This window comes from Arachis hypogaea, chromosome 7, assembly GCF_003086295.3.
Source record: "Arachis hypogaea cultivar Tifrunner chromosome 7, arahy.Tifrunner.gnm2.J5K5, whole genome shotgun sequence".
NCBI classification, from domain to species: domain Eukaryota; kingdom Viridiplantae; phylum Streptophyta; class Magnoliopsida; order Fabales; family Fabaceae; genus Arachis; species Arachis hypogaea.
The window spans coordinates 53494053-53510185 of record NC_092042.1 but is presented as its reverse complement, the minus strand read 5'-3'; the positions used below and the strand labels follow the sequence as shown (position 1 = coordinate 53510185).

At 39.9% G+C, this 16133-nt stretch overlaps 1 protein-coding gene across 1 annotated transcript; it reads left to right on the top strand.

Moving 5' to 3' along the window:
- The first annotated feature begins 13126 nt into the window (after positions 1-13126).
- LOC112703095 (transcription factor MYBS3) lies at positions 13127-15982 on the top strand. The gene is made up of 3 exons (XM_025754412.3): positions 13127-13656; positions 14674-14882; positions 15173-15982. The coding sequence occupies exons 1-3, from the start codon at positions 13362-13364 to the stop codon at positions 15698-15700; spliced, it is 1032 nt and encodes a 343-aa protein (XP_025610197.1). The 5' UTR covers positions 13127-13361; the 3' UTR covers positions 15701-15982.
- Positions 15983-16133: the final 151 nt, after the last annotated feature.

Sequence of the window (16133 nt, the reverse complement as noted above, 5' to 3'; positions counted from 1 at the left end):
TAAATCATTTAACGACTTTCAGTTATCAACTTCACGTGAAATCGACTACAGCTGAGTTTTCATCTAAATATATATATCCTCATTGCTATTTCAACTTGACGTGTTAAAGAATGATTAGTTAAGTGTTAACAAGCGTGATTAATTATCTGATCTGGCCCTAAGTCTTCATTTATCATGTGTTGCCATGGACACATGAAAACCTATTATTAGGAGTGTAGACTGTAGAGAGATTAAAGAAGTATATAACAAAATACCGAAAGAAAAAGGAAAAAGAAAAAAAAAGAGAGACGTAATCTTAATATCTGAGTCAAGTCTTTGCTGTTGTGTGAATTTCTTCGTTGTTTATCGGAAATCACCCCAAAATTTCTTATATCCTTTCCGTCCATTCATGAACCTAGCTAGCTACTCTCTATATTCATGAACCTAGCTAGTTTCCTTTCATCTTATAAAAATATTTACTATTTTTTTCAATGATCCTTGTAAAGTGTAGTTTTTTTGTTTGGTGTCTGATTGTAAAGTGATTATATAATAAAATAACTATATTACGTAGTATATATATACTAAAATCAGTGTCTAATATATAATATACATTAAAATATAAAATATATTAAAAATAAATTAAATTATATATATTTATGACTAATTTTTGTATATAAATAATATTTTTAATAATAAAAAATAAAAATACTATACAAATAACTAGTTTTAATAACAGAGACAGATTCGCTCCTTAGAATGTGGGGCAAGCGCTCCTATTACAATTTGGAATTTTATTGAATAGTATATAATAATAATATTTATTTACTCCTACTAAATTATTAAATTTGACTCCATAATAATTTTTTATTCAACTTTCGATACTTGATAGCCAATTTGAGAACTTCATATTAGATATTCATTATAATGATCAAGTTTTAAATTTAAATAAGATTGATGTTCTTTTTTAGAAATTGACTCGAAAGAATATTATCTATCCATTTGTATTTCTTCTTTTAACTATGAATATCATCAAGAGCTAATTGTATAAAAATTGAATTTTAAATAATTGTTTAACGACATATACAAAAAAAAGATATTTTAATTATATTGTCAAGGTTTTAAAATATGAAATATAAAAAATTAAATTTTAAATGATATGTTATTATTTAAATTACTATTTTAGTATTTTAATTTGTAATTAGATATTTTGAAACCTAATCGTATTTTATAATAACAAAATATAATTATAACAACAATTATGCTGCGTATACATAAAATAATCACTTGTATAGAATAAATTTTAAAATACAAATTTTGAAATACAAAATACACATTAAAAATAAGTTAAATGATATATATATTTATACATAAATTTATAATAAATAATTTAATAGCTAATTTTTTTATATAAACGTAATATTTATATTTATTATAAAAATTATTATCATGTTATATATATTTCGTCTCTACTATCAAAATTTTTTAAATTCGTCACCGTTAAATAATAACAAATTATTAACAGCGTAGCTCTCTTGCTTTTATGGAATTATCATGTATAGTCTTAAAATTATTTAACTCACTGATTCTTTAACATTTATTTATAATTTCATAAAAAAATTATAAATAGATAATAAAAATATTAAATAATGTAAATAATAAATATATTAAATATTTAATTTATTAGATGTATAAATAATTATTCTAACATTAAATTTAAATAAACAATTTAAGAATATGATATATTTTATTTTATTGAACTAATTTTAAAATTTATTGTTCATGAAAATCATGATCTTCTTAATAAAGTCCTTTGATAAATTTATGCTAGGCTCAGGTATTTTTGGAAGTTACTCACCGAGATAACATATTTTATTAGTACCTAATATGCGTTCGGTGCATGTGATATTATAATTTTAAAAACGTAAACGATTACTTATGGAGATGTTTTTATATGAAAATAATAATTAAAACATATGAATAATGACTTTAGAAATAACATATTATTAGTTACACTTACTAAAGTATGAGACAGTGTGTGTGTATATATGAGCAGTGTATGTGGTGCAATTTGAAAATGTTCCCTAATCCATGCCTTCACGTGTCCGTACAAATCATATCAGATCTTTATCACTGGAGATAATCTTGTTTAGTAATAGGACTGAATATTTTGAACACAATTATTAGGATCATAAGCTATCTATGCCTACCACTCCATATGTTTTGTCGAGTCAATGAATCTGACCTATAAAATTTGTATGCCTCGATTGGAATTAGATATATATATTATACACGAAAAATATTATAAAATTATTAAAATTTATTATTTATTATTATTAATTAATTAATAATATTTAAAAATATAAACTAAAATATATTATTAAATTATTAAACTAAAAAGGTTAAATTAATAATTAAAAAATAATAATCTAAATTAATAAATTCTAATAATTTTCTAATTTTTTCTATGCTCAGTAATTTTTTCCCTCATGGTTAACCGAATCATTTTGTGGAAACTAGATTTCTATCTTTTATTTCTTTAAAAATAATTATTATATAATTCTTTTATAAAATTATTTCTTTAATATATTAGTATATTATAATTCATATACTATAATACATTATTAAAACTGTTCATATCCTGGCCCAATGCAAAGGCCCAGGTCCAATTAAGAGGCCTAATCTAAAGGATTAGAACCTTGCTAAGTGCCGACCTTCACATAAGAAGTCGGTGACAACCACGACTTGGTCTGAAGAGGTCGGATGTGAGATTAGCTGGCAGACAAACACTCATTCAAATGAGTAACCGCCCCTAAAATCTCTCTAACCGCCTCATAAATCCATATCTTAACCTCCCCAAGATAATAGGGACGGTTACCACCCTAAAGATACGGCACTACACCAACGGTGGTTATTGGCTCACCACTATAAATACACTGACACCCCTCAGGTATCTCTAAGTCCAATACTCTCTAAGACCTGCTTACACCCTTGCTAACTTAGGCATCGGAGTGTCTTTGCAGGTACCACCCCCCATTCACGCGCGAGCACAAGTCGGACGGAGCCTCCAAAGTTGCGGACCTTTCCGGAGATCTCCTCCATCACATACTTGGGCCGCCGAACGCCATCCGTCGAATTAATCTCTGGTTACCCACCGTAACATTGGCGCCGTTGCCGGGGACCCAAGAGATCATCCATCGATGGCGGAAAGATCCCACGAAGAAGGCCATGTGGAAACAGATTCTGAACAAGAGAATCTGGACGTGGGCAATGACAACGAAGACAATGACCAACACAGAGAGGGTACCTCTGGAGTAAAGAATCCGAAGGTAAATTCCTCAGATGGGCGCGAATCAGAAAAAGGCGGACCAGCTCACGTAACTGAACTAATGGGATTGGTCCATAGCCGCCTGGAGCAATTGGAACAAGAGCGGGAGAGGCAAAAGGAAACCGAAAGGTACCTTAAAGAGGAGATGGAACGGCGAAAAGAGTTAGAAAGAAAACTCTTGCAGCTAGAATCCTCCCTCAAGAACTCCCGCGATGAAGGAGAAGATCAACTCCCAGGCGGAGAAGATCCTTTCAGCGAGGACATAATGAGGGCAAAAGTTCCAAGGAACTTCAAAAGCCCTGATATGGACCTCTATGATGGAACTACGGATCCAAAGCATCATCTTAGCAACTTCAAAAGTCGGATGTATCTAGCTGATGCCTCCGACGCTACGAGATGCAAGGCTTTCCCGACCACTTTATCGAAAGCAGCGATGAAGTGGTTCGATAGCCTCCCCCCGAGATCCATCACTAGTTTTGAAGACCTCTCGAGGAAATTCTTGATGAGGTTCTCAATCCAAAAAGACAAGGTAAAACATGCACCGAGCCTCCTGGGAATAAAACAGGAGGTCGGAGAGTCTTTGCGAGCCTACATGGAAAGGTTCAACAAGGCATGTTTAGAGATCCAAGACCTGCCCACAGAGGCAGTAATAATGGGGTTAGTCAATGGACTTAGAGAAGGTCCCTTCTCACAGTCCATATCTAAAAGACACCCCGTTTCCCTAAGTGATGTACAAGAAAGGGCCGAAAAGTACATCAATATGGAAGAGAACGCAAGACTAAGAGACCCGAGTTCACGGCCTGGACCTACTTCCTCCTCTAGGGAAAGAGAAAGAGAAGTCAGGAAGAAGGAAGAACCCGATCTCGAAAGGCCCAGAAAGTATCACTCTTATACTCCTCTAAAGACTTCTATAGTGGACGTATATAGAGAGATTTGCAACACTGAAAGATTGCCACCCCCAAGACCTATTAAAAATAAAAAAGGGGGAAGCCGCAGCGAATATTGCGAGTACCATAAAATATATGGTCACTCCACCAACGACTGTTACGACCTCAAAAATGTGATAGAAAAGTTGGCTAGAGAAGGTCGGCTTGACAGATATCTCATGGAGAGGTCGGACACCCATGGAAAAAGAAAGCGAGACGATATGGACAGAAGAGATCCACCGCCACAGACTCCTGAGAGACATATCCATATGATCTCAGGAGGATTTGCGGGAGACGGAGTCACTAAATCTTCTCGCAAAAGACATCTCAAGAGAGTTTATCAGATCGGGGAAGAAACACCCGACCTCCCCACTATCTCATTCACAAAAGAAGATGGGCAAGGGATAATTCCCGGGCATGACGATCCCGTGGTAATAACCATGATCCTAGCCAACGCCCATCTCCACAGAACCCTAGTAGACCAAGGAAGCTCGGCGGACATCCTTTTCAAGCCCGCCTTCGACAAGCTAGGGTTAGATGAAAAAGAATTGAGAGCTTACCCCGACACCCTATATGGGTTAGGGGATACGCCAATAAAGCCACTGGGATTTTTACCCCTTCACACCACCTTTGGAAAAGGGGAAAAATCAAGGACTCTGAGCATAGACTTTATAGTCATCGATGAAGGGTCAGCCTACAACGCCTTAATCGGCAGAACTACCCTTAATCGCCTTGGAGCAGTGGTATCAACTCCTCACCTCTGCATGAAATTCCCGACTCCAGGAGGAATAGCAACGGTGAGGGGAGATCAAAAATTGGCAAGGAAGTGCTATAACGAAAGCCTAAATCTGAGAGGGAAGGGCAAAGAAGTCCATACCATAGAGCTAGGTGGCGCAAGAACCAGAGAAGAGCTACGACCCCAGCCGGGAGGAAAAACCGAGGAGATACAAGTCGGTGAGGAGGAAGGAAAAAACACCTACATAGGAGCCAACCTAGGGGAAACCCTAAAACAAAGGTTGGGTGAACTCCTAAGAGCTAACTCCGACCTCTTCGCCTGGAAGGCTTCCGACATGCCCGGGATCAATCCCGAGCTCATGTCTCACAGGCTCTCGGTTTACCCAGGGTCCCGACCTGTACAGCAAAGAAAACGTAAGCTCGGCCCAGAGAGGGCCTCAATAGTAGAAGAGCAAGTACAGGCGCTCCTGGAAGCCGGCTTTATTAGAGAGGTCAAATACCCAACGTGGCTAGCCAATGTAGTGCTAGTCAAAAAACAAAATGGTAAATGGAGAATGTGCGTCGACTATACCGACTTGAATAAGGCATGTCCTAAGGACCCTTATCCCCTACCGAGTATTGATACCCTGGTGGACTCCAGCTCAGGGTACCAATACCTATCGTTCATGGACGCCTACTCGGGATATAACCAAATTCCGATGCATGAACCCGACCAAGAGAAAACATCGTTTATCACACCAAAAGCCAACTACTGCTACGTGGTCATGCCATTCGGACTAAAGAATGCAGGAGCCACGTACCAAAGGCTGATGAACAAAGTGTTTTCCCCACATTTAGGGAACTTAATGGAGGTATACGTCGACGACATGTTAGTAAAAACCAAGCAAGAAGTCGACCTCTTGGCCGACCTCTCACAAGTCTTCAACACTATAAGGTTGCATGGGATGAGACTAAATCCCGCAAAATGCGCCTTCGCAGTAGAAGCAGGAAAATTTCTAGGCTTCATGCTAACACAAAGAGGGATTGAGGCCAATCCCGACAAATGCAGAGCCATCCTAGAAATGAAAAGCCCGACTTGTTTGAGAGAGGTCCAACAGCTTAATGGCCGACTTGCAGCCCTCTCCAGATTTTTGGCAGGATCGGCACTAAAGTCCCTTCCACTATTCTCCTTATTAAGGAAGGGATGCCAGTTTGAATGGACTCCGGAATGTGAGGAGGCGTTCCAAGAGTTCAAAAAACTCTTAAGCCAACCTCCTATCTTGACCCGACCAGTACCGGGAAAAGACCTCGTCCTATACCTATCCGTCGCAAACAGGGCTGTCTCGTCAGCCCTGATCAGAGAAGACGAGGTCGGGCAACACCCGGTCTATTTCACCAGTAAGGTTCTACAAGGTCCTGAGCTAAGGTACCACAAACTAGAGAAGTTTGCTTACTCCTTAGTGATAGCCTCACGAAGGCTACGACCTTACTTCCAGGCTCACACAATAAGAGTCCGTACGAACCAACCCATGAAGCAAATCCTTCAAAAAACGGACGTTGCAGGGAGAATGGTTCAATGGGCGATAGAGCTCTCCGAGTTTGATTTGAGATACGAAACTCGGACTGCAATTAAAGCCCAATGCCTCGCCGACTTCATTGCAGAATACGCAGGTGAACAAGAGGAAAAACCGACTACGTGGGAACTCTACGTAGACAGATCCTCCAACAAAACAGGGAGCGGCGCAGGCATAATATTGGTGGATGGAAAAGGAACCCAGATAGAGGTCTCCTTAAAATTTGAATTTTCGGCTTCAAACAATCAGGCAGAATATGAGGCCTTGATTGCCGGATTAAAATTAGCAGAAGATGTTGGCGCTACAAAGGTGATGATCTACAGCGACTCACAAGTGGTGACGTCCCAAATAAGTGGAGAATATCAGGCGAAGGACCCCAATATGAAGAAATACTTGGAAAAAACCTTGGAATACCTTGGGCACTTTGCGAAAACCGAGGTTAAGCACATAACTCGGGATCTAAATAGCAGAGCTGACGCCCTGTCCAAGTTAGCAAGTACCAAACCCGGAGGGAACAACAGAAGCCTGATTCAAGAAACCCTCCAAGAGCCCTCGGTATCAAAAGTAGAAGATGAACAAGAGGTACTTGAGGTAGTCGGCCTAAACCTCGGATGGATGAATCCCTTAGTCGAATACCTGAAATTCGACATTCTCCCCAAAGAGGAGAAAGAAGCCAAAAAGATCCGAAGGGAAGCACAACATTATACTTTGGTGAGAAATATCCTTTACAGAAGAGGGATATCAACACCATTGCTGAAGTGCGTACCGACCCCAAGAACCACCGAGGTGTTGGAGGAAGTACATAGTGGGATCTGCGGAAACCATCTCGGAGCAAGGTCGCTGGCCAGAAAAGTGATCCGAGCAGGATTCTATTGGCCGACCTTGCAGAAAGATGCCACAGACTTTGTGAAAAAATGCCAGCCATGCCAGATGCATGCGAATTTCCACGTGGCTCCACCAGAAGAGCTCATTAGTATAACTTCCCCCTGGCCTTTCGCAAAATGGGGAATGGATTTGTTAGGTCCTTTTCCCCAAGCACCAGGGCAAGTCAAATACTTGATCGTGGGGATAGACTACTTCACAAAGTGGATAGAAGCAGAACCATTAGCCACCATCACCGCTCAAAGAAGTCACAGGTTCCTCTACAAAAACATCATAACAAGGTATGGGATACCTTATTCCATCACCACAGATAATGGAACCCAATTCACCGACGCCACCTTCAGAAGCCTAGTAGCCAGTATGAAAATCAAACATCAATTCACCTCGGTAGAACACCCACAAGCCAATGGGCAAGCCGAGGCAGCTAACAAGGTCATACTGGCAGGTTTGAAGAAGATATTACAGGAAGCAAAGGGAGCTTGGGCTGAAGAGCTCCCTCAAGTGCTGTGGGCCTATAGGACAACCCCCCAATCCGCCACAGGAGAAACACCCTTCCGACTAGTATACGGCGTAGAAGCCATGATTCCCATAGAAATCAGTGAGCAAAGCCCAAGGGTAATTCTCCATGATGAGGTCGGGAATGTACAGGGGCACAAAGAGGAGCTCGACTTGCTCCCCGAAGTCCGAGAGAACGCCCAGATAAGAGAAGCGGCATTAAAGCAAAGGATGACTACCAGATACAACAAGAAAGTCATTCGAAGAACATTTGCTGTGGATGACTTGGTCCTAATCAGAAACGACATTGGGGTCAACAAATCAGGAGAGGGAAAGCTCGCCGCAAATTGGAAAGGGCCATACAAAATCAAGGAAGTGTTAGGGAAAGGTTATTATAAAGTAACCGACCTGGATGGCACTGAGTTACCAAGGTCGTGGCATGCTTGTAATATGAAAAGGTACTACAGTTAGAAGCGAACTTTACTCCCTGATGTACTCTTTTCCCAGCTTTATGATTTTTTCCCAAAAAAAGGGTTTTTTCTGAAGAGGGGTTTTTAACGAGGCATCATAGTAGAGGCTAAGGGAAAATATGCTGTCAAGACCCTTAGTAGCAAAAAGGTACCTTCCCGATTAATAAAGATCTTTTTTACAACATCTCTTTTAATATCCTCCTTTATTTTTTAAGCCTTTCTACGAAACGCGCCGACTTAAGCTCGACAAAGCGTGAAAATCCCATGAACCGACCTAACATGGTCGTCAGGATGAAACGACGAGGTACAAGTCGGCGTAAAGAGGTTATATGAGTTGATCGTATTTAACTCGGAAACTATCCGACTCTTAAGTCGAAAGGAAATCCGAGTAAAGCAAACTCGAAAGAGCTCCGAGTAAAAGAAAACCGAGCTCCGAGTAGATGAAAAACGCATCACAAAAGTAACCTAAGTCATAAAAACTCACTAAAGCAAAGTTGAGTATAAAGGATAACAAAAGAGATATGAAAACCTGAAAAGTTTAAAGTTTGCATACAAGCCTTTGCACGAAAAAGGCTCAAGAAAACAATGCAAGCTAACAAAAGGTTTTTCCGAAAAGATCAAACATATTCAAAACAGAAAAGCATGTACACGCGCAAAGTAACTTAAACCCTTATCCAAAAAGGGGCACCTACTTCGATTAGAGAACCCTTATCCAAAAAAGGGCATTTATTTTGTTTAAAACCCTTATCCAAAAAGGGCACCAAACAGAATATTTTGTTTACGGCCTTAAAAGGCCAGAAGGAAATTGTTCACAACCACCAACAAATAAATAAGTTTAAAAAAGGGGGGACCCACAGGCCGGGCCCCCATATAGCCATAAAAATAAAGAAGTTATTTCTTGAGTGGAGTAGAGGAATCACCACCACCAGGAGAAGCACCGCCAGGACCGGGAGGAGGAGCCGAAGAGGAAGTCGGGGCAAGGATTGAAGAACTCGGAGCGTCTTTGGAATGAGGAGGAGACTCTATAATCCTCTGTCCCCGAGTCTTTAGGTCTGACTCGGAAAGGACCTCGGGGGCAGGAGGATAAACAATGGCGCCATCAATAACCACTTTGTCAGGATGTAGTGGAGAAAGATCCAAGTCGGGGGCTATAACCCTGACCTGCTCCAGGAAAATTCTCCAAGACTCCTCGGCGCCTTCGGCGATAGAGTCCTCCAAGTCAGCATAAGCATTCCGAGAGTTCAGCAAATCCTTCTTCACCTCCACCATATCTTTAAATAGGCTTTGATAACTCTCCTGGGCTGCCTTCCTCAGATTCACCTCCATAGTACATTGGGCTCGCAGCTGGCTCTCCTTCTCCCGGAGGTCATCTCTCTCCTTCCTCAACTTATCCCTCTCCTCCTTCAATTCCCCTTGATGTTTTTCAAACAAAAGAAGCCTCTCCTCCAGCTCCGCAACCTTCGAGGTAGTCCCCAAGGAGCTGAGGGGAGTCTTCTCGAATATATCCAAAAGTTGCCACAAACTCCCGCCGCCCTAAAGCTCTCCTCGGCCAGAGCGGTAAGGTGGTTCCGAACAGAAACATCATCCATACTTATAAGAGGATAGATGTTCTTTCGGACGAATGCAAGAGCATCCGCCTTAACACCACCTTCCCAAGAAGGGCCAGACTCTGAAGTCTTACGCTTCTTCTTCTCCGGCTCGAAAAGTAGTTGGGCAGAAGGGAGTGGTCGAGCCAAACTTGAGGAGAAGGAAATAATAATAGGTTGAGAGGGAGTACCCACATTTCTAGGAGGAGGAGGAGGAGGAGGAGGAGAGACGACCGCCTTGGCACCCCCGGACCTAGCCCGGGACTTCGCCTTGGCCTCCTGGACCCTCTGGTAGGACTCTTGAGCATTCTTTTTTGCCATATCTACAAAAGAAACAACCAAGTTACAAGTCGGCAAATTACAAGTCGGCAAAATACAAGTCGGCGAAAAACAACTCGGAAATAAGAAATGCATGCACTACCTATGCAAGATTGAACAAAAGTCGACGTCCCCTGAAGGATTTTTCTCGTATCTAAGTATGGGGCCCTCCTCCATGCTTCTCGGAAAAACCCCACAATGGCCGCTTCCACCTCGTCTAGGTCATCTAGACCAATCTTTTCGCAAGGGGAGGCCGGCAACCAGTAAAGGGGAAAGCGGGGGGAGGAATGCTCATCCAGAAAAAAGGGGTGGTGACCCTCTACAGCTTGAACTTTGAAGAAGAAGTTTTTGAAATCGTGGAAAGATTCGTCAAAAAGGGTGAAAATCCTCCGACCTTGAATGGCTCGGAAGGATACCCATTGTTGTTTGTTGTTTAGCCCACTGAAGGGCTTAGTCATGTGAAAGAGAAAGAAAAAAATCCTCAAAGAGGTCGGGAAGTCCAGAGCATGGCTTATAAACTGATAGATCTTCAAAAAACCCCAAGAATTGGGGTGGAGTTGAGTAGGGGCAACCTTACAGTGGTGCAAAACGGATATCTCGAAATCTGAGAAAGGAAGAAAAACACCCAAACGGGTGATCATACATTCATACATGAAGAAAAAATGAGGGGCCGCCTCATTAACTCTCCCAAAACAGACCCGGTCTTCAGGACCCGGGATTATCAATTCATATTTGGGCTCGTCCTCGTCTGAAGTACAGAGCCTATGATGAGTACGAAGGTGAGTGATGAACTCAGCGTTGACCAACGGTTCCTCCCCAAGGACCGTATCGTCAACCCACTGAGAAAGAACGTCTACAGAAGCCATTTTTTATACAAAGAAAAGTGGCAGAAACCTACAAAAGGGAAAAAAGAAAAAGAAAATTAAAAAACACGGCCCCTAAAGAAGAAAGACTCGAAACTAGAATCTACGGGTCAACCTATCTACTCGCAAAACAAAACATGCAAACAAAAAGCATGACATGGAAAAAGCAAACTAACCTTTATCCGAAAATGAAGGTTGGAGAAGAACTGAAATCTTCGAACACAAGGATGCAGCACGAACAAGATAAGGAGAAGTTTGAAAGATTGCAGAAACGGAAAATGGAAAGAGAGGGAAAGTATTTATAAATAGGCTAAGGGGCATAATGGTAAAAAACGCGGCAGTCATTAATGAGACTGCACCGTTACCAAAGCCCTCAATCCCTAAATGATCCCTCAACGGACACGACGCTTGAATTGACGTAACTGTCAGAAACTAAAAGTCGCGAAAATCACGTCGGTTTCCGAAATCCGTGTTCTTTCAAACAAGTCGGCTACGCACCCGAGTTAAATACTTGAACCCAAACTTTAAAGAAAATTTGGGCTCAAGTAGGGGCACTGTTCATATCCTGGCCCAATGCAAAGGCCCAGGTCCAACTAAGAGGCCTAATCTAAAGGATTAGAGCCTTGCTAAGTGCCGACCTTCACATAAGAAGTCGGTGACAACCACGACTTGGTCTGAAGAGGTCGGATGTGAGATTAGCTGGCAGACAAACACTCATTCAAATGAGTAACCGCCCCTAAAATCTCTCTAACCGCCTCATAAAGCCATATCTTAACCTCCCCAAGATAATAGGGACGGTTACCACCCTAAAGATACGGCACTACACCAACGGTGGTTATTGGCTCACCACTATAAATACACTGACACCCCTCAGGTATCTCTAAGTCCAATACTCTCTAAGACCTGCTTACACCCTTGCTAACTTAGGCATCGGAGTGTCTTTGCAGGTACCACCCCCCATTCACGCGCGAGCACAAGTCGGACGGAGCCTCCAAAGTTGCGGACCTTTCCGGAGATCTCCTCCATCACACACTTGGGCCGCCGAACGCCATCCGTCGAATTAATCTCCGGTTACCCACCGTAACAAAAACATTACAAGAAAAATAAATTATCTATAATATAAAAAATTATACAAAATCTAGCATATACACAATTAGCAGGGATATTATTTAATAAAAATGATTTTCACAACTACTCCAATTGTTTAATTCAAGAAATTAAAAACGAATAAACGTGTATGAGAGAAATCCACGTTTTTATTATCTTGAATAAAAATTCCAACCACCTTAAGATCTAAACTTGGTAGAACTAAAATAACCGATTAGAGTTCTTACTTCTTGCAAGTTACATATATATATATATATATATATATATATATATATATATATATATATATATATATATATATATATATATATATATATATATATATATCCTCGTGTGACATTCATTTTAGATTAGATGAGAAAATAATGTGACATGTAATGGATTATTTGAACCCACGTAAAGTAGAAGTGGAATCCTTGAGACACGTGGCATTTTTAATCCTTATTTCTTAACTACATCAATCCAAAAGTATTAGTATTAAAGATGATTAAATTATTTTTGCAGTGGTTAGTAGGATTTTTGTGTAATTTTAGTTTCTACATTTTCAAATGAATAATAACTGAAAAGCATTCATTCTTTGAGAGGTGTCTCTAAGAATCCAACAAAATTTTTTCCTTAAATAATCAAACACTCATACGTTATCCAAAATGAATCATATCTCTTGTGAAACATTATCTATGAAATTCTGTTTTCATTTTAAGATAACAATTAACAACCACTAATATACCTGTCAGTAAAATACTAAAATTCGAATGCATTATTATTAATTTAACTTATGTTATGTGTTATACAGTAAGAAGGGGTAGTAAAGTAAATGCACAAGAAAGAAAACGAGCGATGGAGCGCGTTCTGCTAACATTATATCGAAACACTAAAATTAGAATGCCAATTTTGACCTCCAAAGTTTGAAAAAATCCCAGACTTATCCATCACCCTCGTTTTCTGCCATAAACAAACACATGCAATCTTTCTTTCTCTTTTCTCTCTCTCTCATTCTCTCTCTCTCTCTATCCATTACGAATCACCAATCAATCATCACGTAATCTTCATCTTCTTCTTTTTTTTTTTTCATTTTCTTTTTTTCTCTTCCGTGTGATTAGTCCTTCCACCGAGTCAATCGGCATGACTCGGCGGTGCTCACACTGTAGCAACAACGGCCACAATTCCAGGACATGCCCCAACCGCGGCGGCGGCGGAGTGAAGCTTTTCGGTGTGAGGCTGACGGATGGATCAATCATAAAGAAGAGTGCGAGTATGGGGAATCTGATGACGCTTCACCACCATTGTTCGTCTCCTTCTTCCTCGTTTGTGGCCACCGCCGGCGATAACCCAGGCTCGCCTGATCCCGTTGGTTACTTGTCCGACGACCCTGCCCACGCCTCGTCCTTCGCCAACCGCCGTGGCGAAAGAAAGAAAGGTATAGTTATCGCAGTTCACGGAATGCAACCAAAAAGATGAATTTCTTATCGCAGTTTAATTTCAAGCTAGGAACTTTCTCCTTTTTCTTAGTTGTATTTCCTTTTATTTAAAGAAAGAACATCTATTTCGGCATTTTTTTGTGATATTTGATATGCTAAGGAGAATTTAGTTTTGTTTGTTGCTGATGATTGTTAAGGTTAAGGTGAAGCTGCGCATTTTACTGGGTTAGGTTTGCTTTTTAGATCTCTGGATTAATAGGGTGCATGAAATCCGTTTATTTTGTGGAGGAAGCTGGGTTCTTTTTTGTTTTCCCCCAAGATTATTCTTCCTCCAAAGAGTATGTTTAAACTTTGCGTGGTGCTAGAAAAAGAGAAAGAAATTAGTGAAATGGTGGGCATTTATGATTTCAATATAAATGTGAAGCATTTAATATCATGGTACGTGTATCATAAGCATGCTGAATTTATAGTGCCAACAAGAGAATGTTGAAATCTGTTTTCAAAACCATTTTGATATTTATGGTTACTTCTTCCTTGGAGTAGGAAATGTCGGTGGAAAATATTATACTTCATGCCTTCTGTTAAATATATTTCTGGCAGTTTAGGTTGAGATTAAGTTTTTGAACAAAAAAAGGTTAAATCTATATCCTATTATTTGAAAATTACTCTTCCATGGAGTAGTTTTTTGCTTGCTTGATTTGAGTCAATTTGCTTTTCTGGACTGTAAGCAATGCCCTTATGTGGCTTAGCTAGTTTTAGCACATTTGTGTAGACATGTGTTGGCTTAGCTAGTTTTAGACACTAAGGTTTCTTTTGGAGAATGCATATGTTTTTTAGTGATTAATTTAGTTAGCAAGCCATTTAAGGTTGTAGTGGTGTGGGCCGAGGCATGTATGTATATGAGCCATGAAGCTCCTCCAAGAAAATTTTCATCCCAACCAAACGTACCGTAATGTCATTAAGTCATTGATCAAGCACACTTGCTTATTGGATTACTCTGTTTTCATGTGTTTTAGGTGTTCCATGGACCGAAGAAGAACATCGGATGTTCTTAGTTGGTCTGCAAAAGCTGGGGAAAGGAGATTGGCGTGGAATATCACGTAATTTTGTTGTATCAAGAACCCCTACTCAAGTAGCAAGTCATGCCCAGAAGTATTTTATCCGACAGAGTAATGCTACCCGGAGAAAGAGGCGTTCCAGCCTCTTTGACATGGCTCCAGATATGGTAGGTCTTGACATATTTGATATGCGAAAAATATCTATCTAATTAAGGGAAAATATCTTGGCATATTATTATTTCATGTTTAAAATCCTGTAATTTTTTCTCCATAACATGTTTCTTGCTCTGTAAAAAGTTTAGTATTAATGTGATTAATGGAAGCCAATGGGACCATTCCATAGTTGTAGCTGGACATTGATTATGGTTGATGAGTATTATATTGGTGTATCTTTTTCCACTGCCTTTCTCTGTTTTCCTCCCCAGCTAACATATTTTTTAAAACAACCATATGGCAGCCTACGGAACCGCCTTCGGTGCTGGAAAAACAAGTACTGCTTCTGACCTCTGAGAACTCACAATCTCCCAATGTAAAATCACAACCTTCATTAAATCTATCTCTCAAATCTGAAGTTGACCCCATGGAAATTGCTTCTGAGGAAAATGTGAAAGAGAACAATGTAGCTAATGGGTTGAAAACAAAGGCTCCTGAATACTTCCCAACTTATGTACCTGTCCAATTTTCCATATGGCCATCACTGGAAGCTTCCTTTCAAGAAAGTAATGGAGTAGAGACATCTCATCATGAGGTTGTAAAGCCAATTCCAGTCGTTCCCAAGAATCCGGTCAATGTTGATGCACTTGTGGGAATGTCTAATCTGAGCATTGGAAACACACAGATGATTCTTGAAAGGGAGCCTTCCCCACTTTCCCTGAAATTGTTAGGAGAGCCATCGAGGCAGTCGGCATTCCATGCAAATACTCATGCGCCTGTTGGCCGGTCGGACCTAAGCAGTGGCAAGAACAATCCAATCCAAGCTGTTTGAGTCTATTGAAGACAACAGTAAACTAAGCCTTTTTTTGGTCATCTTTTTCATTTGTAATATCACATATAATTTTTTTTCTCCTTTTCTTTTCTAAGTCATAGTGTTTTAATGTTTGGAAGATTATCTTCCAAGTAGTATGAAAGTTACATGATGGTATGTAGCTCAGGTTAGATCGATTCTTGACAAACATATATTCTTTCGTTCTAAGTGTAAACAAATGAAGCTTAAATAATCATATATACGGCCAAGAGGTTTCTCCTCTTCCACTAGGTTTGGTTAAAATCATTGGTTACCTAGTATCTCAGATACTTTTAATATCAAAAATAGAAAGCGTACAAGCAAAATATACATACAAAAATGATGAATGTAACAAAATAGAAAATCTCTTGTGCACTCAATAAGAAGCTACATATCTAAGTATTTTGTTTAACCA

Coding starts and splice junctions, on each gene's coding strand:
- LOC112703095 (XM_025754412.3), top strand. CDS start 13,362: ATGACTCGGCGGTGCTCACACTGTAGCAACAACGGCCACAATTCCAGG. Junction 13,657..14,673: donor CCGTGGCGAAAGAAAGAAAG/GTATAGTTATCG, acceptor CATGTGTTTTAG/GTGTTCCATGGACCGAAGAA. Junction 14,883..15,172: donor TTGACATGGCTCCAGATATG/GTAGGTCTTGAC, acceptor ACCATATGGCAG/CCTACGGAACCGCCTTCGGT.